The following is a 24435-nucleotide window of genomic DNA, read 5'->3' as shown; positions in this document are numbered from 1 at the left end:
TACAGTGGTACAAGCAGGATAAGAACGTCCTCACATTTCTGCTTCTCCTAATTTCAAGTGGAGCAGAAAAGAAGTCAGGGAGGCTAACGGGAGCATTAAACAAGACAGAACTTGTCAGCACCCTGCGCATTGCAGCCACCCAGCCTGGAGACTCAGCCACGTACTTCTGTGCGGTAGAGGCACAGTGTTCTCTCCACACCTGCAGCCTGTATTCAAACGCTTCTGGTGGCTCTGCAGCTGTCAGATGCGGGATCTGCTGCCACCTTCCAAAGTAAGCTTTAAGAGAAGTAGCCATACAGTAGAGTCATAACTCGGGCTGTGTTACAGAATTGCATTCACCATTCTCTGTGATTTTTTATGAAAGTTAGCACAGAGAACTTATAGTTACTCAGGGTCGGTCATATGACACCAGCTCTGCAACCATGCCATTATGCCCAGTGTTAGGAAGTAAGCCCTTTTACCAGAACTCTGTTGGCAACATTCACATAAACAAAATATCAAAATATTTGCAATGCTGCTGTCTTTGAGTAGGACTTTAAGCTATTTGTTGTTTCTCTCCTTTATCATGTTCATTTTTCAAATTATCAGCCATGAGCTCAATATTAAGAATTATTTGTGAAATAGGAAAAACACTTTAAATATCAAGTTCAAGTAAAGTGAAACTGCACTATATGGTTCTTTGACATTCACATTTACAAAAGGAAATATGTGTGACTGTCTACATACGTGATCAACAGACATAGCATTAAAATATGATTATTTATTACCAGCTTCTCAAATAGCTACAAATTAATGCTCCCTTAAATCGGAAATGTATTGAAGTTATAAGATATCATTTTAATGTCCTATGAATAGTCAAAAATAAATTAATGAAGTTCCCTTTCCATTTTACCTACATGCACAAACACAAAATAATGTCTAGAGAGATGATGGACATGTAAATTATTCCAAAGCATGAGTTTTTCTCAATGTCACTCCAACAGGTGTTACTTAGTTCCTTTGAAAAAAAAAATCTTTATGTAGATAAACTGAGCTCCTCCCATTTCTGACTCGTGAGTTATAACAAAAAAAAAATTGTCTGAAAGACCTCCCAGGAACTTGATGATGAGATGTCATTGATTTTGAAATGCACCGAATAGTGTAAGGTCCTAAATCAGGAACCAGAAGAAATGACGACTAGCAAGCTTATCTTCACTTTGCTTCTAGCCCTGGTTTGTCCAGGTAACAATTGCACTCAGTATTCCAAACTGCCCTCTCAGAGAAGACAGCAAATAACACTGAGCTTGCTGTGTTTTATGTTGCAGGCTGTGGGAGAGCAAACTGGATCGCACCCAAGAAGACACAAGTGTCTGGCACAGAAGGGAAGACTGTAGACCTATCATGTCATTATGATGCCTCATCTGCAAGATTTGTGGATCTCTACTGGTTTCGACAGTATCCAAACCAAGGACCCGAATTCATTCTCTACAGGGGATGGGGACACTCAGAAAAAGGAGATGCCAGTTTTGCCACAGAAAGGTTTTATTCAAAAACTACGCAAAATTCTACAAATTTGTACATCAGGCTTCTGGTTCCTGCAGACACCGCCTTGTATTACTGTGCGCTCAGAGTCAGAGGCACAAAGATACCATCTCATAGGAGAGCCCTACAAAAACCTCATTGCAGGAGAGGAAAAGGGATGTGGCCACACAGCCACACAGGATTTTAGTTTTGCAAGAGACCTCAAAGTAGTCAAGGCACACTGGGTTAAAATTGTTCTCTAACAACAGAAATCCATATAACTAAAGCTTAGGTAAATAACCCAAGCTTATATGATTCTAGTATTCTGAAATTACAAAACTATTTTGTAAGTGGTTTATAAGACACATTAACACCTGTGTTAAGTGCTTAGCAATTCTCTGATGTTCAACAAATGCTAGATAAGTTTTCTCTTTCTCTCACTGATTATTTAGCCTGGAAAAAGAATCTCCTATTTATCCCACCAGCCAAAAACATTGAAGCTCTAAAAACACCCATTCTGGACTGGTCACCATGGCAAGTTGGGAAGGAGATACTCAGCAACTTCAACAGTGCTAAGAGAACAAAACACTAGGGTACCCCTCCCCATGCTTGCATTTCCTGACAATTGGGAATTTCTCATGACATTCATAACAGAGAATGGCTTCTCACAAGCGAAAAGGAAGAGAAAAAGGGTTTAGTTCTAGGTGAGTAAAGAGAGAACTCACCTGGATGTCTCTTACCACAGTCTTGTGCCAGCTCTTTTCTTCCATGGTACAGATAAGAGGCCAAGGTCAACAGTGGACTCTTCAACCAAGAGCCAGAGAAAACCCGCCACCTTCTGCACGGATTCAATGCCTGTTTTTGATAGGCTTCTCCCACTCAGGTTCAGCCTGGACAAAGCCTAGCATCATTGTTGGCACTAGTGATAGATGATGCAACAAAAAGGGAGGAAGACGAAGCCCTTATTTGGACAAACCTGTGTCCATGCTATAACCTTCTGCCTTTTAGACCAGAAATATCACAGCTCAGCTGTCCACAGGGAAACTGCACCAGTCATTCACTGGAGCTGGGAAATAAGAAAACAAATCACATCTGAGGTCATGCCTGCTTTTTTTAATGAAAAGAAACGTGGCATTATGTAGCACAGTACATAAAGCCACTGCCTGTGATGCCAGAATCCTACATGGGCATCAGTATTTGAACTGACTACTCTACTTCAGATACAACTCCCTGCAAATGGCCTAGAAAAGAGCAACAGAAGGTGGCGTGGGTGCTAAAACCCCTGTCACCTACATGGGAGACCTGGAAGAAATTTCTGGCTCCTAGCTTAAGATCCGCTCAGTTCTGGTTATTGGGGACACTTGGGAAGTGCACCAACAGATGGAATCTCTCTCTATCTCTCCTTCTCTCTGTATAATTCTAACTTTTAAGTGCATAAACAAATCTTTTTTTTTTTAAGAAAAGAAACTTAATTTTTAAATTGTCAAATATGCTTTTATTGGAAAATAAATTTTCAAAGGTCTGCTGAATAATAGCTGCAAAAATTTGAAACCTGGAGCTGGCGTTTTGGTATAGCTGATAGGGCTGCCTTCTACAGCATTACTATCCGAACTGTGCACTAATTTGAGTCTTAGTTGCTCTACTTCCAGTCCAGCTTCCTGCTAATGGCCTGGGACAGCAGCAGAAAGTGGCCCAAGTGCTTGGGTCCCTGTGCCCACTTGGGAGACCTGGAAGAAGCCCTCTGAGATCTCATTTTAGCCTAGTCCAGCCCTAGATGTTGCACTCATTTGGAGAGTGAATCAGAGACGAAAGGTCTCTCCGTCCCCACCCCAACCCCCACTCTGTGTGTGTGTGTGTGTTTCCCTTTCTCTCTGTAACTCTTCTTTTCAAATAGTAAATAAATAGTTTTAAGGAGTTGAACTTTGAGAGACTGTTGTTCACACAGCCTTAAAATAGCTTCTTTTGTGGAGAACTGATTTTCACACCCTGTTGGTGGCATCATATCGGTACCACTCATGCAGTGAGTGATCAGAAAGAGTTTTTAAGATTAGTAAGACAAACTGTGTCTCCTGTCAATTTGTCAAAATTTATATTAAAGGTACTTTCAAATAGGAAAAAAATCTGGTAAAAATGTAAAACCTTCTAGCAAAAACGTTCAAGCAATTGGAGCAATTTAGACAGAAAGTTGACTAAGTTGATTCTACAATTATTTATCCAGTGAACTAGCTATTACAACAATAGCAACATTCATGTGATCTTGACATATGATCAACAAGGTTTAGAGTCTGTATTCCAACTATGTTATGCTTACACCAACAGCAAATGATGGAAGTGCAAAGGTAAAAAGTTGGAAGCTTAGATGCAAAACTGAAAATTGGAACTCACAGTGTTTTCTTTCCTAGTCTTCAAAATTTTCCATGAAACATTAGGTATGCTATTTCTCCAATGAAAAACATTTTCAAAAAACTTTAGCTTCAAACTCTGTAGCTGAAGTTATGCTACTGAGAACTCGTCATGCCCTGGGCTGTTTCTCTGCTCTTGAATGCTGGTCACCAGCTTTCTACTCTGCTACTCCCAGATCTCCTTTCTTGCCTCTTTCCCAGACACGCTGACAGGGCCTTCATTAGAATGTGCATTTTATCTCAAACTCATCCTTGATGTGAGCAAAAGAAGAAATAACTACCTTTATCTCTTTTCTCTGTAGTAGATATAGTAAGTGGAAAACTGCACTCATTGTACCAAAAACTCAGAAATCTCCTTTGGTATTTTATTGGAAATTACTTTTTGTTTCAAAGAAGTATAAGCCTAGGACTTTATTTTGAGAGATTTTTTTTTTTTTTTGCTTAAATTAAAACACACACACACACCTATGTATAGTGCTATGCTAATTTATACAGGTAAAAAATCTTTATTTTTAGAAACCTGGCACATTATGTATTAAACTTAAGTCATCTCCACCTACAGTTTTGTCTGGTCTCTTCTCCCATTGGTAAATGATGCTATGAGTTTGCAACACTCACTTAAGAGCCTTTGCTACAGTTAATATAAAAACCTATGCATGATGTGGCCGCAGCACCCAACAGCACACGTGAGAACCAGGGACGGTTATCCCCGCTAGACATCCACTCCCACTGGATAGCGTGGGTTGGGATGGGGACAGACCAGGCCAGGCAGGGGTACAACACCTGTGGGCCTCATGTGAACTAGGTCAGGGGAAAGCCAGCTTGGGCTGACTGTTCTGACTGGTGCAAGCAAAAATTAGAGTTGGTGAGGGTTGGTTGGGATTTGCCACAGCATCAGCTGGAAGGGGATGGCACCGGAGGCTAAATCTGCCAATTAAATTCCAGAACCACCTGGAGAGTTCATAATCCGGAAGTGGGAGTGGCCTAGAAGGGAAATAGTGGGCTCCTCCCTCTTGGGTTACCACTCCCACTGGAAAGCATGAAAACCAGGACAAGGGTAGGAGTGGCTAGACAGGAAGGTACCCAACAGCACGTGTGTGGGCTGGATAGTGGAGCTGGTTGGGTTTAACTAGGCTTCAATGCCCATTGACATGTATGAGAGCTGAATGGGATGTGGGACAGACTGGACCAGACTGCTATACATATTGGCAAGCACAGGAACCAGGGCAGAGGGCAGGCCTGGTGGGGATTATTGTGGGTCACTCCAACTAGGCTGCAGTTATCACTGGTTTGCATGAGGGCCAAGTGTATGCTGGGCAGAATCAGGCTGCACTGTAACATCCACTGATTCCAGTGGAAAACAGGGCTAGAAAGAGAACTGACTCAGCAATTGCAACCACTGGTTGATTCGGGCAATGGACTGTACTGGGCCCTGTACTTGCCAAGTACACACAAGAATTAGATCTGGGATCACTTCAGACAAAGTTTCTTTAGGAATCTCCCCATTTGAACTGTCAGACTCAGAATCCTAACTATGAAAAGACAGAGGACAGAATAAATCAATCAACTATCCCAGCCATATGTTGGCAGTGAAAAACTGGGCAAACGGAGACTCTAAGATGGACTATGTCAATCAGTGGATTCTTCAGCGACTTCATCGTGCTTGGAATGATGAGATAGGCAGCATATTTCCTCTTCTCTCTTTATATATATATATCCATGTATATCCTGCTCTCTCATACCCACAGCTTCCAATATTATGAACATCCTCAGAGTGGTCGGTCTGTTACAAATAGCCAACTTGCATTAGTACATCATTTAATGCTGTACATTCTATGGGTTTGACAAATGTAGACTAACACGTATCCACCACTATTGCATCACACAGAGTAGACTCACTGCCTTGAAAATGGTCAGTCAGTCTTCTTCCCTAGCCTGGGGCATTCACAGGCCTTTTTATTGTCCCCATAGTGCACTTTTCTAGACTGTCACATAGCTCAGCATGCAGCCATCACAGACTAGTTTCTTGCACTTAATAATCTCTATTAATAATCTCTCCCTGTCTATGACTTGACGACCCATTTTCTTTAGGTACTGAACAATAGTCCATTGTCTATTATACCACTAGTATAATAGTCTATTATACCAGAGTTTAATAGTCCATTGTACCAAAGCTTACTTGCTTACTGAAGAATATCTTGGATGTTCTAAATTTTGGTAATTTGAAAAAGCTGCCATAAATATATACATCTTTCCAACTAATTCAAGTAAATACCAATAAGTATGATAGTTGAATCATATATTAAAAGCACGGTAGTTTTACAAGGAATTTCCAATCTGCTTATCTGACATAGCTGTGTCATTTTGTTCCCTCAACAGAGTTCTTTTCTTGCTGCATCCCCATCAGCATGTGATGTCAGTGTTCAGGATTTGGACCACTTCAACAAAACAATTAGCTTTGTTGTGTAGAAGATTTCACTTACAAAGTGGATCTTTGTGCTAAATAAATAATATAACCTATATAACAATTTAAGGAAGAGTATTACCATGAAAATACATCATGCCTGAAGTTGACTCAAGGATTGTAGTATAATTGCATATTAAAATATTGTTATAACCTTTACTTCTGTTGAGTTAGTGACATTATTCCTGAATGTGAATAGGCTCTAAATAAACAATGAAATGAAAACTTTTTTGAAAAGAAAGAAAATACAATGTTACAATTCGTTTAGATATGCAAACAACCAAAGGAAGTAAAGCTGGAGGCATCACAATACCTGACTTCAAAGAAAACTGCAAAGGCATTATAATTAAAACAAGGTAACTAAAACATGGTAATGAAAACATAAAACAGACATGTGAATCAATGGAACAGAATTGAGAACATAAATAAATCCGTGTACATATAGCCAACTGACTTTCAGCAAGGATGTCAAGAGCACACATCAGAGAAAGGATATTCCTTTCAGTGAATTGTGTTGAAAAAAATGGATATACATCTGCAGAAAAGTGAAATTAGATCCTTACCTCTCACTGTTTAAGAAGCTCAACTTAGCAAGGATCAAAGAGCTAAATATAAGACCTGAAGTCATGAAATTGTTAGAATATAGGGAAAACACAATATTGCTGTAGGCAATTTTTTAAGATAAGATTCCAAAAGCCTAATCAACAAAAGAAAAGCTAGACAAAAATAAGTTTCTGCACAAGAAAAGAACTAACAGGATGAAAAGAGAACTGGAAGACAGGAGACAACACTTGCAAACCATTTATTTGACCATGCATTAATACCTAGAATACACAAGGGTCTCAAAACAAACCAATCTGGATAAGAAATGGGCAAAGGACCTGACTAGATAGCTCTTAAAAGAAGAAAGAAGTTTGCCTGACTGACCGATTGCTCAGAATGTAAATAACTCCTGACTTTGCATCAATAGTGAGTATATGATTGTCTCAGGAGGGGAGAAAGAAATGAACAACCTTCAGATACTCTGTCATTTCACTGAAAGTTTCTGTGTGGGGAAGTGGAACATCTAAACAGCATTCCCAAAAAGAGGTGGAAACAGTAAGTGCACAAATTACTGGGGTTTCCAGAAAACCTGGTGAAATAAAATGAGTCACCTAACAAGCAAAGAGTTAACATCTGGTCTTCTCAACAGGAGGGAGCCAGATCTCTAGTTACGCACAACGCTGAGGCTTCTATTTTAAACTGAAGTGAGGCAGAACATTGGTTTTATGTTCCAGACCCAGTGCTGGGAGAGACCTTGTCTTTTGAGCTTCATTATTTCAGAGGTAATTCAGCAAACAGCAGCAGGAGTCGCCTTCTGAAAGAAGAGCATGACATAGTTTACTGCAGGTCACAGACTCAGCCACCAACCTCTGCTCATGAGAACCCCTATCACCTTTAGACTGAACCTAAATCCTCACTCCGCCTTCTAATCACCACAAAATAATCATTACATACAAGGCTTTTCTGTTTCTCTCTTTGTATACACTCAGCTAAGCAACATAAAAAGTGTCTTAGGCGCGATGCTGACTCACCAAGAGCTTACTATCTAAAGGGCATAAGAAAATCTCTCTAATTAGATCTAAGTTTTTTGAAGACACCAAGTCATTTTAAAGAACAAATGACTGATTACACCCATGTATAAAGGCAAATTTAGAACCAGTGGTCATTATAAAGAAGTAGGAGCAGTAAGAGGGTACCCCCCTCCCCACTTTTTTTTTTTTTTTTTGCTTTGAGATAATTACTCTTTATTAAAAGAAACAGTTGAAGAGAACTAGAATTTTCATTGTCCAGTAATAATACAGAAATGATTACAAAATGATATGATACTGTGGAAAACCAAAGCTTTAAGGATTGTCTGGGGGGAAGTACCACAAAAGGACTGAGCAACCAAAATATACGTAGAATTTACCATGAACGTAAAAATAATCACTTCTAACACTATGAGATTTTCAAGTTCGGACTTTTACTAGAAACACATGAAGGATTTTTAATGAGCAAGCTGCTAAAAAGCCAGATAAGCCTGTTAAGGCCAATAAACAAGGAAAACAAGCAGGAAAGGTTTAGGAAATCTTAACAGTTTCCAAGTATGATTGACAGGGACAGTTTGTGTTAGGGAAAACTGTGTTAGAGGAGGAAATGTTAGCTTGAGGCAAAAGTTAGTGCAGAACTGCACAATGCCCAGAGTGGATTTTAAATGAAGAGAAAACGTGAGATTACTTGACTTTACTACAGACAACATTAAGGAATATATTGAAGTCCTTTTTCAGAACCATTAATGCAAACATAAACTGCTAAATAACACTGAAGACTTGCTTTTACAATATTTCCAAAAACATGGATAAAATAGATATCTATAATAATGATTCAATAAACAGATACATTTATTTTTCCCTGAAAATTTTTACCACCAACTAATAACAGCCCATAATGTTGGAAAAGAAAAAACTAAACAGTTTCCCAAATGCATCACAATTTTGTGATCGCTTTCCAACATGAATTTTGTTTGAGGTTGGGGAATGCTAAGAGCATCTCTGCATTCATTAACCTCCTAAAAGGCAAAGTCAAATCCTACAGACTGGAGGAGAGATGTGTTTTACCTTGCTTTATACTTTGTTTTCTACCTTATCCGGCTGCAAAAATTCTTAGATGATTTCCTGGAAAATAACTCCCAATTTGATGCAAAGTTTGACTTATCTCAGCATTTTTGCAGGACTGGATTAGATGTGTTCTCATGTTCTTCAACATTCTTCAGGGTATTGAGTTGCCATTTGGATAAAGTAGGCGGACCATCCTTAGACATTAGGGCTCATTTCTAATTAAGCCTCCTGTGACTTCTACATCACAACTGTGTCTAGTGTCTAATTTGACTTACTCTTAGAATATAAACATGGCCTCGAGCACATTAAACAGAATGGTTCACCAGTAAACAATGTGCTATGATTTTAGGTATTGTATGGCTCCATTTTTCCTTTTATTAATTGGTACAGATGTTGAGAATTAGGCACACACAAAGAAAGTAGATATCCACAGTATAAGAAAACTAAAATAATTGTTCTGTGTTTGGGTGATTTCATTTTACTCCTCCATCATTCAGAAACACAAAGAAATTCTACACAACTGGAAGGTGAGAATCAGGAGGAAGAAAAATCTATTTTATTGAATAAAAGGCCATCTGTGATATTGCTCAGTGAAAAATGAAGAGACAGATGTGGAAACTTCTGGTCCAAATTTTCCCCCTTTTATTTTCATCAAGTATCTGTCCAGGGTGAGTTAACCCCCAAAAAAGTTGCCAGTTGTTCCAGACAAGAACATATTGTCTTGGTGAAGAATGTTTAGTAGAGACTGACATTCTGGTGCAGCGCATTGAGCAGCTGCTTATAGCACCAGCATCCCGTATTGCAGCATCAGTTAGAGTTCCAGCTGCTCTGTCTCTTATCCAGCAGCCTGCTAATGCTCCAGGAAGGTAGTGGAGAACAGCCTAAGTGCTTGGACCCCTGTAACCTGTGTGGAAGATCCAGAGGAAGTTCCCTACTCCAGGATTGGGCCTTGCCCAGCAAGGCTCTTATAGCTACATAGGGAATGACGTCCCAGATGAAGACTCTCTTCCTTTCTCTCCCTCTCTACCTTTAAGATAAATAAATAAACCTTAAAAAAACAAAACCTCCAACTAGTGCTAGGTTCCACCTGTTGGCCATCCTACAGCAAGCTCTGGGTCTTGGCGATGTGGAATTACTGCCTGGGAACATCCATGGATAAGGCCACAGTACATGTAGGTGAAGAATGGGTCCTGAGGGAACCAAATGACAGGGCCACTGTACTTGCAGGTCAGCAAGGGAACTGAGACCTGGTGGCTTGGAGGGGAGAGACCATAAGATCTGTATGGGACATACACATGCACCACCACATGGGAGTCTTGAGTTGGGCTTGTGAGCATGGAACATTGCCAACCACTGCATGCCAGTCCACACAAAAGCTAGGACTGGGAGCTTGTCTAGCAGGACTAGATCCCAGTACCTGACTGTCAGAACAGGAGATGGGGATGGGTCACATTAGCCAGTACCATGACACTAAGCAGCATACAAGAGAACCAGGACTTGGGGCAGATTCTGTGGGGAATATGTGAGCCAAACCTGTGGAAATACAACTCCCACTGGTTAGCTTGAGAGTTGGAGTGGTGATGGGCTGAGCTAGCTGTGACCTGGGAACACTCACAGGTACAAGGACTGAGAATAGTCTGGGCAGGTTCAGGCTGCAGCACCCACATACGCATACTAAACAGGGCCGCAACATTCATTAACTCATATTAGGCCAACATGAAGGGGCAGGCAAAGCCAGGCAAGGACCTAGCACCACTGGCATGTGTGAGATCTGGGTCTGGGAATAGGTCGAGTGAGGGATTTGGAAAATTCCCCTAGTGGGTCATAGCTCCTGATGGTGAACATGTGTACAGGCCTGGGAGTCAGCTAAGCTGGGCAAGGTAGCTCCAGCTGTTGGCAAGTGTGGGTTGGTTTTGGAAGTAAAGCCAAACAAACCTTAGCTCACTGGCACGTGCGGAAACCAGGCTGGAGTACAGGTCATGCGAGGCTAGGCTGTCACACTTACCAGTTTACATGAGCCAGGGATGGAAGCAGACTGAACAGGGTCAGGTTTCTAGCACCTGCCAATGAGAGTCGGAACTAGACCTGGCTGAGCCAAGCTACAGCATCCAAAGGCAAAGGCCAAGACAGGTGAAGGGTTATGCCATGCTCTGTCAGAGCAACCACTGGCATGCACAAAATCTATAGCTGGGAATAGGCCTGGTTGGGGAGCTAAAGGGATACCCTGGCAGGGTTGTGGTTCCCACTGGTGAGTGCAAAGATCACAGTGGGGGCTGCTGTCTAGTCCAGGTATGGCTGCAGGGTCCCTTGGCACAAGTGTGGACTGAATCTGGGGTACACCAGACTGGACTAGATTCCAGTATTCATTAGAGCTTGTGGAGAACAAGGGTAGGTATGGGACAGGTTAGGCTAGGTCTCTGCCTCTTCTGAGCCATATGTGAGCTATGTCTGGGTATAAAATAAGCTTGGCTATAACACCCAATAGTAAAAACCAGAATGGATGAGGGCTTGTTAGGAAAGGCCATTGTTCCTGCTAAGACAGGAGGTGAACTAAGTAGGGCTGGCCCATGGACCCACCAGTGTACATGAGATCTGGCATTGGGAGAGTTTTGGACTGAGTTTACGAGTTTAGGCAACTCATATATCGGGATACAGTCCCTGCAGGTAAGTCCAAGAACCACAAAAGGGAGCAGCCCAGATGAGGTCAGGGAATGGTACCCTCAGGCATACATTTGGCACAGGTCAGGGGTGAACACAGCTGGGCCAGTTCATATCACCCACTGGCGAATCAGAGCACCAGAATGGACTGTGGGTTGGGCTGGATTGGGCCACAGCACAAGCTAGTTCACATGAGGGCCAGGACCAAAAGCTAGCTGGGCTGAGCTGGGCTAGACTATAGCTCCCATCAGTGTGGGTTGGAACTGGGGGTAGGCTGGGTTCAACCAGCCAGGCTACAGCACCCACTGGCAAATGAGGAGGTGAGGCAGCCACGCCAGCACCCAACCAGCGCACGTGAGACCCAGTGGCGGGGAGCAAATCCAGAAATGGGGCTGTATGGTGCTCCCCTGCTGGAAGGCCACTTCCACTGCTGAGCATGAGAGTTAGAATTGGGGAAGACCTGGCTGGGCAGGGCTATAACACCTGTTGGCCTCATGTGAGCTAAAACAGGGGAAAGTCAAGCTAGGGTGACTGTCCCTACTGGTGCATGCATAAATCAGAGTGGGCAAGGGTTGGTTGGGCTTTGCCACAACATCAGCTGGCTGATGCAGGCAGGGTCCACAAATTCTGTCAAGTTAAATTACAGAACCACCTGGAAAGTACAAGATCCAGGAATGGCAGTGGGCCCAGTAAGAAAACAGTGGGCACCTCTCTCTCTCTCTCCAACTGGTGAGATTGAGAATCAGGACTGGGACAGGCATGACTAGACAGTGTGGCGCTCACCATCAAGTGTGTGGGCTGGATAGTGGCGCTGGTTGGATTGAACTAGGCTTCAATGCCCATTGACATGTATGAGAGCTGAATGGGATGTGGGACAGACTGGACCAGTCTGTTATACATACTGGCAAGCACAGGAACCAGTGCAGGGGGCGGGCCCGGTGGGTGTTATTGTGGATTGCTCTGACTAGGTTGCAGTTTCCACTAGTTTGCATGAAGGCCAAGTGTGTGGTGGGCAGGATTGAACCGGGCTGCAACACCCATTGGTTTGTGTAGAAGACGGGATTGGAGACAGACCTGACCCAGCACTTGCAATCACCAGCATGTGTATAACCTGATGTGTGCTGGACTCTGGATCTGGGATCACCTTAGCTGCAGTTTCTCTGGGAATCCCCTCAACTGAACTGCTGAACTCAGAGCCCCAACCATGGAGAGAATTTTAAGTTCCATGGTCTGACCATCGAGTGCATGTGTCAGAGCTGGACCTCCTCAGTGGTATAGATGGAGCAGTAGACAACATATCCAGATGCACATGGAAGATATGGAAGTACATTGGAGTCTGCAGAGGATAGCTGGTACCAGAATAGAAGATAGAGGACAGAATAAATCGATCAACTACCCCAACCAAGTATTGACAGTGAATATCTGGGCAAATAGAGACTCTAAGGTGGACTGTATCAACCAGTGGATTCTGGAGAGATTTCATCATGCTTAGAGTGGCGAGATCGGCAGTAATTCAAAACTGTTGAACGGTCAAAGCCTCGTGAGCAAGACCCTCGAAGCATGCCCCACAGTGGGGCCCCCGAGATCGTGTCAGGTAGCTGTCATCCATCCCAGGGTGCGGAGGCATTTGGGAGGCTGGGGTGTAGCCAGCCTCCCAAGAAAAAAAAGGAGAATGTAGAAATAATGGTCTCACCCATCTTCCTGCAGCCTTTGATCCTTATCACCCTAATTGCCTATGTAAAAATCATCAAAAAATTAATTAAGAGAAAAACAAAAACAAAACAAAGGACAAAAAGATTGATAAGTAATTCTATAGATTCCTCCTTTTCTACTGCCTTCTCCTTTCCCTTTCTCTCTTTTAAAATTCAAATTAATATAATTTTTAAATCTTTCAAAATAAATTTTATTGTAAAGTCTCATTATTTCTTTAGGACAGCATCATAGAACTGTAATGAAGAGTTTAATTGATAAGAACATTCTCTTTCTTTTCTTGGCTCTAAATTGCACAACTCCTTCAAAAGTTTGCTTTAACTAATTTTCTCTGTTTCCAAGCTCCTCTCTAACTGTCAGATCTGCATCCTTACCGTTTCATTAAAATCACTCTTGCTAAGGTCAACAATGACATTTATATCTGCAAATCCAAGGGTCCAATGCCATTCCTTACCTTATTGAATTTCTGAGAAAAACTTGACATTGAAACACTGATATTTTTGGGTTCTAGACCTCCTCACTCCTGGTTTCTCACACCTTTCACTCTGCTCTACCACCTTATGTTCCTTTTGCTGATCTCTAGATATTTGTTGCTTTGGAGCTCAATCGTTAAGTGTATTCTCTCTACATTTTACTCTATAATGAAAAGTCACTTGATCTTGACCTGCCAAGGCAACCTTGGGCAGGACTCGAAATTGGATAAATCTACAGTAGGCAACATTTTAAGTTGATAATTTTACATAGTCTGCTGTTAAGACTATCCAAATGACACTCGGCAGAAAAAAAGTTCCCCAATCCTGCAAGGGGAGGTCACCAGGAATATGCTTTAACGGTCATTGATGGAAAAAAAAAAACCCAGATCTGCATGTACAATAACCACAATAACATCTATACAAAATGTTGATCTGTTGTCCAAAATTTAATATTGCCAAACCATAGTGTTTCATTCCTCCCACAAGACCTACCTCCCACATTTGCCTATTTGCATGAAGTGACAACATAATTCATCTAGTTACTAGAAATCTCAGAGTCTTCTATAACTCTTTTCATCTCCCATGCTTCACATTGTAAGACAAACCAGCCTCATAAAATTCACTTTCTGTTATAAAAAGCCAGCCTTTATTTTTTAATTCAAATAAGGATGCTATATGGTGGGCTCCAGTGACAACTCATTTCACAATTTTAATTCTCAGACAGATAGATGGGTAAGGCACGGGACTTTGCCTTGAGGTTGTTGTTCAGCTGAAATACATTCCTGTCTTGCAGTATTTCTTGTTTGGCTGTTAAAACCTCTCCTTCAGATGCCAGTAGATAACAAATTGCCTCTCTGTTTGGTACCTTGGAGATTGGCTCATACCCTGAAGCAAGGCACCATTCAGATGTCTACAGCTTCTGCTGGAGAAGAGGGTGATGGTGGAAAGAAATGAGAATAAAGCAGCAGGATGACATCTGGACCTCAAGCACATACCCAAGCAGATCAGTTTTGCAAAACTCCTTCTAACTCCATGTCCCAAGTGCATGGGAACCTCAGTGTGACAACCATCCATCTAACATGGGGCACAATCACAACTCCCTCTGCCACCAGTAACCTCACCTCTGCAAGAGACAGAACCTACTGCAATACACTTATGGAAGTCAACCCCACAGCAGAGTTTGATGCTTTTTAATATATATATTTAATATAAATATATATGTACTACATATATATATATAATGTACTACATTTCCATTGATAGTGAGCCTTAATTGCTGATTGTTTCTGTTCCATTTAATTTACCTGTCTGCTCAGTCTTAATTTCTATTTTAGAATTTTATTACTTTCCTTCCATTTTACTTCTATTCTCTTTTTCTTCCACTTTAAACAAAAGATTTATTTCCATTGGAAAGACAGATTTACACTGCTAGTTCACTTCCCAAATGGCTGTTATGGCCAGAGCTGAGTCAATTTGAAGCCAGGAACTTCTTCTAACTCTAACGTATGGGTACAGGATCCTAAGGACTTGGGGCCATCCTCCAATGCTTTCCCAGGCCACAAGCAGGGAGTAAGCAGCCCATATGGGATGCTGGCACTTGGAACTAAAGGATTAGCCAGTTGAGCCATTATGTCAGCCCCCCTACTCCAGTTTTTTAAACTTGATTTGTTTTTATTCTATAATCAGAGAGACAGAGAAAAATGGGAGAGAGAAACCAAGAGATAAATCTATCATCCACTGTCACTCTCCTTAAATGTCCACAGTGGCTGTGGCTAGGCCAGACTGAAGCCAGAAGCCAGTAATTCCATTCAGGTCTCCCTTACAGTGTCGGAGACCCAGATATTTATCACCTGATGTCTTTCTGGGTGCATAACAGCAAGAAACTGAATCAGAAGCAAAGTAAGAAATGGGAATCAGGCACCCAGAAATGGGACATGAGTATCTTCATGCTAAACAAAGCCCATAACTTTATGTTTTGACATATGAATGATGCAAATATTTGTTCCAAATGTTGTTAATGTTACAACCAGTCTTTTGGTAGTGGTTATTGTTCTGTTCAGGTGTTTTAACGTATAATTCTTTCCCCTGCAAACATGCAGATGCTATTTCTTTTCAATTCTCTTTCTATGTATTTTTTTTTCTGAACTGAGTGCATTAGCTTCTATCACCAAGCAAAAAGGCAGTGGAATTTTTTCCCCTTTTTTTCACTTTAATGGGAAATCTCTTAGTGATATCCATTAATAGGTACTGGTTTTACACAAATCCCATATGCATTATAACATTAAGAAATTAACTGTTAATTCCTTTAAAAGGTGTTTTTTAATATTAACGTGTGCTGTATTTTGTTACATATCTTTTCTGCATCAGTAGGAAAAAAATCACATGATTTTTTTCATTGACTTTTGTGCTAGCTGTTAAAATCTTGACTTCCTAGCTGCCAATACTCCGCTTTGTCTCTTCAGCAATAAATGCTGCTGCCTATCATACACTGCCCCCTGGAGGTAGCTCACTTTGCAGAGGCATCTTTTTCCTGATTCCACAGCTGTAGGCGCTGTAATCGTATTAGGCATCATCATAAGATTAAGTTGAGTGAACTTTAGGTAGTAGACACTCAGCAATTGTTGACTTGCCACAGCCCCTGTCCATCACTGCTCCAGAAAATCATTAATTATATTTAGGTAGATACATTCCTGTTAGTACTTACCTGGGAGGTTGAAATTGACATTTCTGACATGGAAGAGAATTTCAAGGGAAATGCTCATATGTTACATCTTTCAAGCCATTGGAACAGCTCTGCATATTATTCTCAGATTAAATTTCTCTACTTCGAGAACATTCCTGATGAGTATCCACATGGATACAAGGATCTTAAGATAGGCAGACGTTTTGTGAGCATTCTGTTGTTCCAGGCGATGAGATTTGAGGATATTGTGATAAGGAAAAAAGCAGCATGACCATAAGGTGCCCAGGAAAACATATCAGGTTGCAAACAGCCAGATTCACTGCCTGTGTGTCTGCTGCTTTTTTCTCAAACAAAAATGACAAAACAGTGAAATGGAGCACAGTCTTGTCCAGACTCTGCAGCAGCAAGGGAAAGCTGACTCCAATCCCAGGCACAATAACACCATACTTTGGGGGAAAAGGAGATGCAGAACCTCCCTGTGTTTTGTGATTTCATATATGAAGAATAAAAAATGAATGTCCACTGTTAACACCACAGATGATCACAGCTCTTTGCACATCGCAACCCATTACCTCATGAGCATAATAAGAAACAAAAGGTGGGCCTGGCATGGTACAGTAGCCTAGTGGCTAAAGTCCTTGCTTTCATGAGTTGGGATCCAATATGGGCACTGGTTCATGTCCTGGTAGCCCTGCTTCCCATCCAGCTCCTTGCCTGTGACCTAGGAAAGCAGTCATGGAAGGCCTAAAGCCTTGGGACCATGCACCCATGTGGGAGACCTGGAAGAAGCTCCTGGCTCCTAGCTTTGGATCAGATCAGCTCCAGCTGTTGCGGCTACTTGAGTGAATCAGCGGGCAGAAGATCTTCCTCTCTGTCTCCCGTCCTCTCTGCATATGTGACTTTGCAATAGGAAGGTAGGAAGGAAGGAAGGAAGAAAGGAAGGAAGGAAGGAAGGAAGGAAGGAAGGAAGGAAGGAAGGAAGGAAGAAAGAAAGAAAGAAAGAAAGAAAGAAAGAAAGAAAGAAAGAAAGAAAGAAAGAAAGAAAGAAAGAAAGAAAAAAAGGAAAAAGAAAGAAAGAAAGAAAGAAAGAAAGAAAGCAAGAAAGGAAGAAAGAAAGAAAGAAAGAAAGAAAGAAAGAAAGAAAGAAAGAAAGAAAGAAAGAAAGAAAGAAAGAAAGAAAGAAAGAAAGAAAGAAAGAAAGATCAGGATAATAATAAAATTTCCAGGACAAGAGATTTAATCAGGATTGTAGCTGAGAAAATATGGTTCAACGGTAAGCACCCAGAATCAGCAGGGTAAGAACTGGGTACAAAGCCTAGAAGACAGGTATGGTCATTCAACATAGAGATTAAAATCCTAATTCAGCTCTAGTTCTTAATTCCAGTCTCCTGATGTCTTCAGTAACTGGATTTCTGCCACTCACACAACAAATGTGGATTGAACTTCTGGCTGCTGGTTTTGACTGAGCCCACACTTAGTGGTGTGAACCAGTAGATAAGAGCTCTCCCTCTCTATCTCTTTTCTAGGTCTGTTTTTCCTGCTCATTCTCTCTTCCCAAATAAACAAGTTTTTAAAAGAACAGGAGAGAACCTTAACCTCAGTCTCTGTTCTTTTTTCCTCTTTTTAAAAAATGATCTGATTCGTTGGGCACAAGAATTCCACCCCTCCACTTGCCCATTTCCATCTCCACTTCCTCATTTCTGCTCCCCCACACATACTGTTTTTCTCCATATTATTACAATAGTATCATCCTTTAACAGTAGTCACAAGTCCATCATTCTGCTATTTAAGTGTATCCTGACATTATAGATATAGACAATGGTAGAAAGTCCAGCATCCTATTGTCAAGATGTATTTAGCAGTTTCATTGGGAGTCCATCTTTTATTCAGGAGTAGAGAGGCATACCGCACTGCATCTCAATATGCTGCTCTCCATTATACAGTTCCTCCAGATGAATATATGTATATACATGTTTATCTATGTATCTATTGGTCTTTTATTTTGCATGAAGGTTTCTACCCATTCTTCTTGAGTCCTTAATTCTTTATGTAAAAAACAGAAAGAACATAAAACAAGGTTTCAGGTAATTGATGTAGAAAATACAAGAAGAGTCTGCACTGGCCCCAAAACTAAGTATAAGAAAGCCCTCAGATATTTTCAAACACACTGGCGCTTCCACAGTTAGCCAGGCCAGGCTACTTTCCAATGCTTGAAAACATATGAAAAGGAAGGATATTATATAGCTCTCTTTCATATTTTTAACAAAATCTAAAGCAGATCAGGTTGAAAGGTAAACCAAAGCTACAGTAAAGGAAAGGATGCGTGAGAGGAAAGAACCACGGCTTCTCTCACCTATTCATGCCCTTTGAGAAAGTAACTCAGCGTGGTCTACAGGCAAAGAACTTGCGTGTGTTTCCTTGAAAAGTCAGGAGCGCAAAGGGGGCATTCCAGATGTGCCAATCGCTCTACAGTCATCGCTAGAGACCATGTGAATAATGCATTTGTTTCCTTTCCTATGTGCTCACTTTTAATCTCTGTACCTTCTCTCCTGTAACCTGACATAACGAGCTGCTTTGTATTCATGGAAATTGGGAAGGGGCAGAGAGGAGGGGAAGAAAATTTTCCTAAAAAAGAAAAAACCTTCAGACCGCATGGGGGCAGTGCTTCCTCTGACAGGGCCTTTGATAGTGTGCTTCCTGGGGCAGAGAGACAAGGAGGTCTTAGCTGCCATGCGACAACAGTGAAGCAGGCCCTTCGAACCGTCCCAGGCCTCCAAACTGAGCACTGAGTTCATAAGAATGCAGATTCCCCCGAGGATGTCACTGATGCTTCTATGTGTGTGGCTGACCTGTGAGTGAGTGGGGGCTAGAAGGAAAGGAAGGGATATGTGAGGGGGAAAAGTAGGCAGATCTGGCAATAAAGTCTAGAGAAGGACCCCAGAGACAGTGTGAGATTTACTGGAAGGAAGGTGCAGAATACATTCCAAAAACAACCACCTCCAACAGTAAGCCTGGGTTCTTATGAGTGAAAACTTTCTGTTCTGCTCAACAGGGTTGAAAGGACAGCAACTCCTGGCACAGAGCTCTACCTCCCTGGCAGTCAGGGAAGGCAAAGGTTTTACCCTGAACTGCAGCTACAGAGTTGGGGTCACAGACTTCTTCCAGTGGGATAAGCAGCATCCTAAGACAGGACCCATCTCCCTGATACAAAAGCTGTCCAACTTGGGAGAAAAGACCAGCAGGAGAGACACAGCCAAGCTTAATAAAGAGGATCAGCACTTCCCTCTGCACATAAGGGATTTGCAGCTCCAAGACTCAGCCATCTCCTACTGTGCTGTGAGTACACAGTGCCCTGCCTGCACCTGCACCCCGTAAAATCTTACCAAAGGGCCCAGGTACACCTCCTCTTAGAAGAGTTCTAGGAGACCTAGCATGATGGCTTAGTGGCTAAATCCTCACCTTGCACATGCTGGGATCCTAAACAGACACCAATTTGTGTCCCAACAGTTCCACTTCCCATCCAGCTCCCTGTTTATGGCTTGGGAAAGTAGTAGAAGATGGCCCAAGGCATTGGGATCCTGCACACATATAGGAGACCTGGAAGAAGTTCCTGTTCCTGGCTTCAGATTGACTCAGTTCTGACCATTACAGACACTTGGGGAGTGAACCAGCAGATAGAAAATCTTTCTGTAGCTCCTTCTCTCTATAGACCTGCCTTTCCAATAAAAATAAATAAATCTTTGAAAAGCACTCATTCTGTCAAACATTTCATCTGAAGATTATGTGCATTAGATGATGCCTTCAAACATATTCAATGTGTCTTGTTTCTCAGTCACACATACTTACTTCTGTTAGAACTAATCCAAAAACCTTGAGGATTAATATCTGAAGGAGAAGGCACCAACAAAGGGAGAACAGAATAAAAGTCTTGCCTTCGAGTTCCTTTATAGACTTTTACAAAGATATAGTACACACAAAAGCCTTAAAAGCTACAACCATTGAATTCAGTTGTGAAAGAAAATGTACGCTGCTCTTCCAAAAGGATTGACTTGGAAGATCAGGTTCCAGACCTAAGGGAAAATGGTTCAAAGTTTATAATAGAAGGGTGTAAAGAAAATACAATGGGATGGAAGAGCTGGTGCCTCCTTAAATGCTGATTAAAGTTCAACCAGATAACAGAAGAGACTTAGGGGGCATAGTCAAAGGTTATGAAGAGGGAGTCGTTGAAAGTTTGCAGTATCAGCAAGGCCTCTGGATAGGTGGAGAGGGGGAGAGTGAGTCATACCTAAGGATGACAGTGCAATGTACACAGCAATTTGAGCAGGATGAAGAATAGATTATTCCAATGAGATTGATGTCTCAACCACATCCCCTTGGCAGTCACTTCTTCCATTGAATTCTGCTTCATGATAACTCCAGCAGCTTTGGATGTTGCAGACCCCAAAACTCAAAAGTGTACCCTCTTGGCTATAATGACCAGATGGGTCTAGATAGGCCCCAGTTGACCTCAGAGGCTCCATCCCCACCTGCTGCTACACTCAAGACCCAGCTGCCTTGTAAACTTGCCTACCTAAAAAAGGGACATGGCTCCTGAAATTGCCTTGTAACCATGACTTGCATACAGTCATGTAGAAAAAAAAAGACCAAGAGTCAGGTTTTGATTCTTGAGACATGAGTCCAGTCAAATCTACATGGACAAATAAATTCATCTTACCTCCTACTAGTTTGTTTTCTTCTGGCTCGTTGTTGCAACAATGAAGGGGAGTAAGGACAGTATACAGAGCAAGCAAGAAATGCCAATTAGAACCAGTCTATCTGTGACAGATAACATGTTCTTGGATGATTACTATATCTTTTTTATGTCTCAAATAGGATAACTCCAAAGGCAATACTATCTTGTCTCCCAGAGTTACCCAGAAAGATTATACTCCAACTCCCTTTAATGGTAGCTGACTTGATGGTACACCCTCTATTGCCTTCCTTGCCTTTACTAGTTCATTTCCAATCAATTTCCTAGAATTGCCTGCAATAAATTGTTTGCACAAAATCCTTGTATTGGAACTGATTTTCAGAGATCCAAAAAGAATGTATAGGGATTCAAATCATGAGACAAAGATAGAGAAAAAAAACCTAGGAGGAACTATAGTGTTTATTCTTGTATTATCATCCAAATGGGCTTTGAAGTATGAAAGGTTTTAGTAGCCTTGTTCAGGACTGGTAACCACACTCATGGTGTCTTGCTATCCCTCTAGATAGGGATACTCAGTCATTACCTCTTTGTCAGATGGAACTCATGCCTCTCAGATAGTACCCACAATGTTGCAAGGCTCCATTCACACTCCCTGCCTCAGTCCATTTTCTATTGCTACAATAGAATATGTTAGACTAGTCAATTTGTAAGCAAGGGAAGTTTATTTGATGTATAGTCCTAAGAGCTAAGAAGCCAAAGTGCATAGCAGAAGCACCTGCTCACCATATCTGGTGGATGCTTTCTTGTTGTAGCATGACACGAGGGAAGAGAGAGCTAGATCAATAGCTTACTCTCCCTACCTCTTCTCTCAAAGCCACTAATACATTATATGGCATGGCATCCTAATTACCTACATGGCAACATGGAATTGTAATCACTTTCCAAAGGCCCCATCCGTCTGCTGGATCACATCCCAAATGGATAAAATGGCTATGACTGAGTTAGACTGAAGCTGAGAGCCAGGCTCTTGATCTAGATCTCCCACATGGTGCAATGGCCCAGGCACTTGGACCATATTCTGTTGTTTTCCCAAGGCTATTAGCAGGGAACTGGCATTGGAGTGGAGCAGCCAGAACACAAACCAGCACCACATAGGATGCCAGCATCACATGTGGTTGTTTAACCCCACTGTCCCACAGGCCAACCCCTATAATTTTCTATTTATTTGTAATGAAGTAAAGAAACAATGGCAGGGCTTGTCATTATTGCAAATGAAACTCTATCATTTTATCTACTAATCCAGGTCCCATTCTTTCTGCAAGATTAGGACTTATCAAAAATTAATTTGTCAGTTCCAATTCCTCTTTATTTTCATTCAAGACTAAGAACCCAGAAAACATTTTTTTGCTTTTATATAAAAGCATAACCAAAAGCATGTTTACTGAACAGTACATCAAAAGTGTTGGGAAAACTTTCTTCAGTGAGGTGTAGTTACCCGCCCACCTGCCACAACACTTCCTGCTTTGAAGAAGAATCATCACCTAGCCCAGAGGAGAAGCGCAGGCAGAGCAGGAGCTTTGCACCCCACAGGGAGAGCTGTCGGTATGAAACTTGCCAGCTTGCTATGGGCAGTGACTGTCTCCACCTGTCTGGGTAAGGCAGTTGTAGGACTTTATGCATAATGATATCTATATAGGGCTATAAAGCAAGAAATAAAATGCACAGTACAGAGACCACACAGCCCCTTAGATCACAGCTATCATGAGACAGCATGTGCTATACTCCAGCTTGGATGATGGAAAATAAAGGAAGGAGGGAACGGGAACCAGCCTGTGGGTTTGTCTGTATGTCTTTGTGACATGATCTCCCAATGGAAGCTTCCCTCTTCTCTTCCCTACAGGCTCCAGCATGGCCCAGACAGTCACTCAGACACAACCAGAAATGTCCGTGCACGAGGCAGAGACCGTGACCCTGGACTGCACGTATGACACACCTGACAGCAATTACTATTTGTTTTGGTACAAACAGCCTCCCAGCAGGGAGCTGGTTCTCATTATTCGCCAAGAAGCTTACAAGCCAGAGAATGCCACACAGAATCGTTTCTCTGTGAACTTCCAGAAAGCAGCCAAAGCCTTTAGTCTCAAGATCTCAGACTTGCAGCTGGAGGATGCCGGGACGTATCTCTGTGCTCTCAGGAGCTCACGATGACACAGATGGCAGGGAGAACCTTACAGAAACCTCAGACTTCAGCACACATGCACAAGTGGGAGACGGAGAGGGGCTGAGGCAAGAGAAAAAAACATAACCATGGAATTCTCTTGGAAATAAAAGCTCCTCTTCTCTGACTAGAAGAAACACGTAGATATGAATGTCTGAACGTGTAAACCTTTGATGTGACATTAAAACTAAGAACATGTTGAGGGCTTTCCACTTTTACAAAGTTCCATCACTGGCAGCACTGCATTTGACATCAGACTTTTGTACAATACTTGGTATGTAACAGGCATCCTAAATATTTTCTCTGTCTAGCCAATTTTCGTGATTTTGGGGGAGGACTCTTACTTTCAGGACTCAAAACGCTTTTATTTTGTCAACTGCTGTTTATTCTTTTAATTTTTCCACTCATGTTCAAAGTTAAATCTCCTCAAAAGAAGTGACTATTTTAAAATATATATGCAGATAGATATGTATATATATTTATACACACATACACACATTTATATACACTTAACTTATATATAATGTGTATATATACTATGCAAGTGTGTATATGTATATATAACATACACATATATACACACACTTAACTTTTATCTGAGAGGCAGAGACACAGAGGTAGACAGAGAGAGTGCCCATCCACTGTTTTATATCCCAAATACCAACAGTGGCTGGAGCTAAAACAAGATGAAGCTAGGAAAAAGTCAGGATCACAACCCAGGTAACCCACGTAACCCACGTATCGTATCAGGAACCCAATTATTTGGGCCATTATCATTACCACCAGGAAGCTGAAATCAGGAACCAGAGGCAGATACAAAACCCACAGACTACAATATGGGATGTAGGCATCTCAACTTTTGTCTGTATCACCATGTCAAAACCTTCTCCTGGGTATCATCTTAGAACTCGATAGGAGTGACAATGGGAGCAGCACCAGATAGGGCATGCGCTATGTCTATCAGGAACTGTTGCATCCAACCTGAGTCTCTTCCCCCA

The 24435-nt window shown here is 41.8% G+C and overlaps 2 gene segments (V, D, J or C); both read left to right on the top strand.

The window, feature by feature from the left end:
* LOC121148487 overlaps positions 1 to 24435 on the top strand; it is a 356000-nt gene that overhangs the window by 60300 nt on the left and 271265 nt on the right.
* LOC121148520 lies at positions 22790 to 23480 on the top strand. The segment is given in 2 exon segments: positions 22790 to 22872; positions 23120 to 23480. Coding segments are annotated over 2 exon segments (357 nt in total).

The sequence above is a fragment of the Ochotona curzoniae genome, unplaced genomic scaffold (genome assembly GCF_017591425.1).
Source record: "Ochotona curzoniae isolate NIBS_2020 unplaced genomic scaffold, NIBS_Ocur_1.0 scaffold_4701, whole genome shotgun sequence".
Lineage (NCBI taxonomy): Eukaryota > Metazoa > Chordata > Mammalia > Lagomorpha > Ochotonidae > Ochotona > Ochotona curzoniae.
This window is presented reverse-complemented; position numbering and strand designations above follow the sequence as displayed.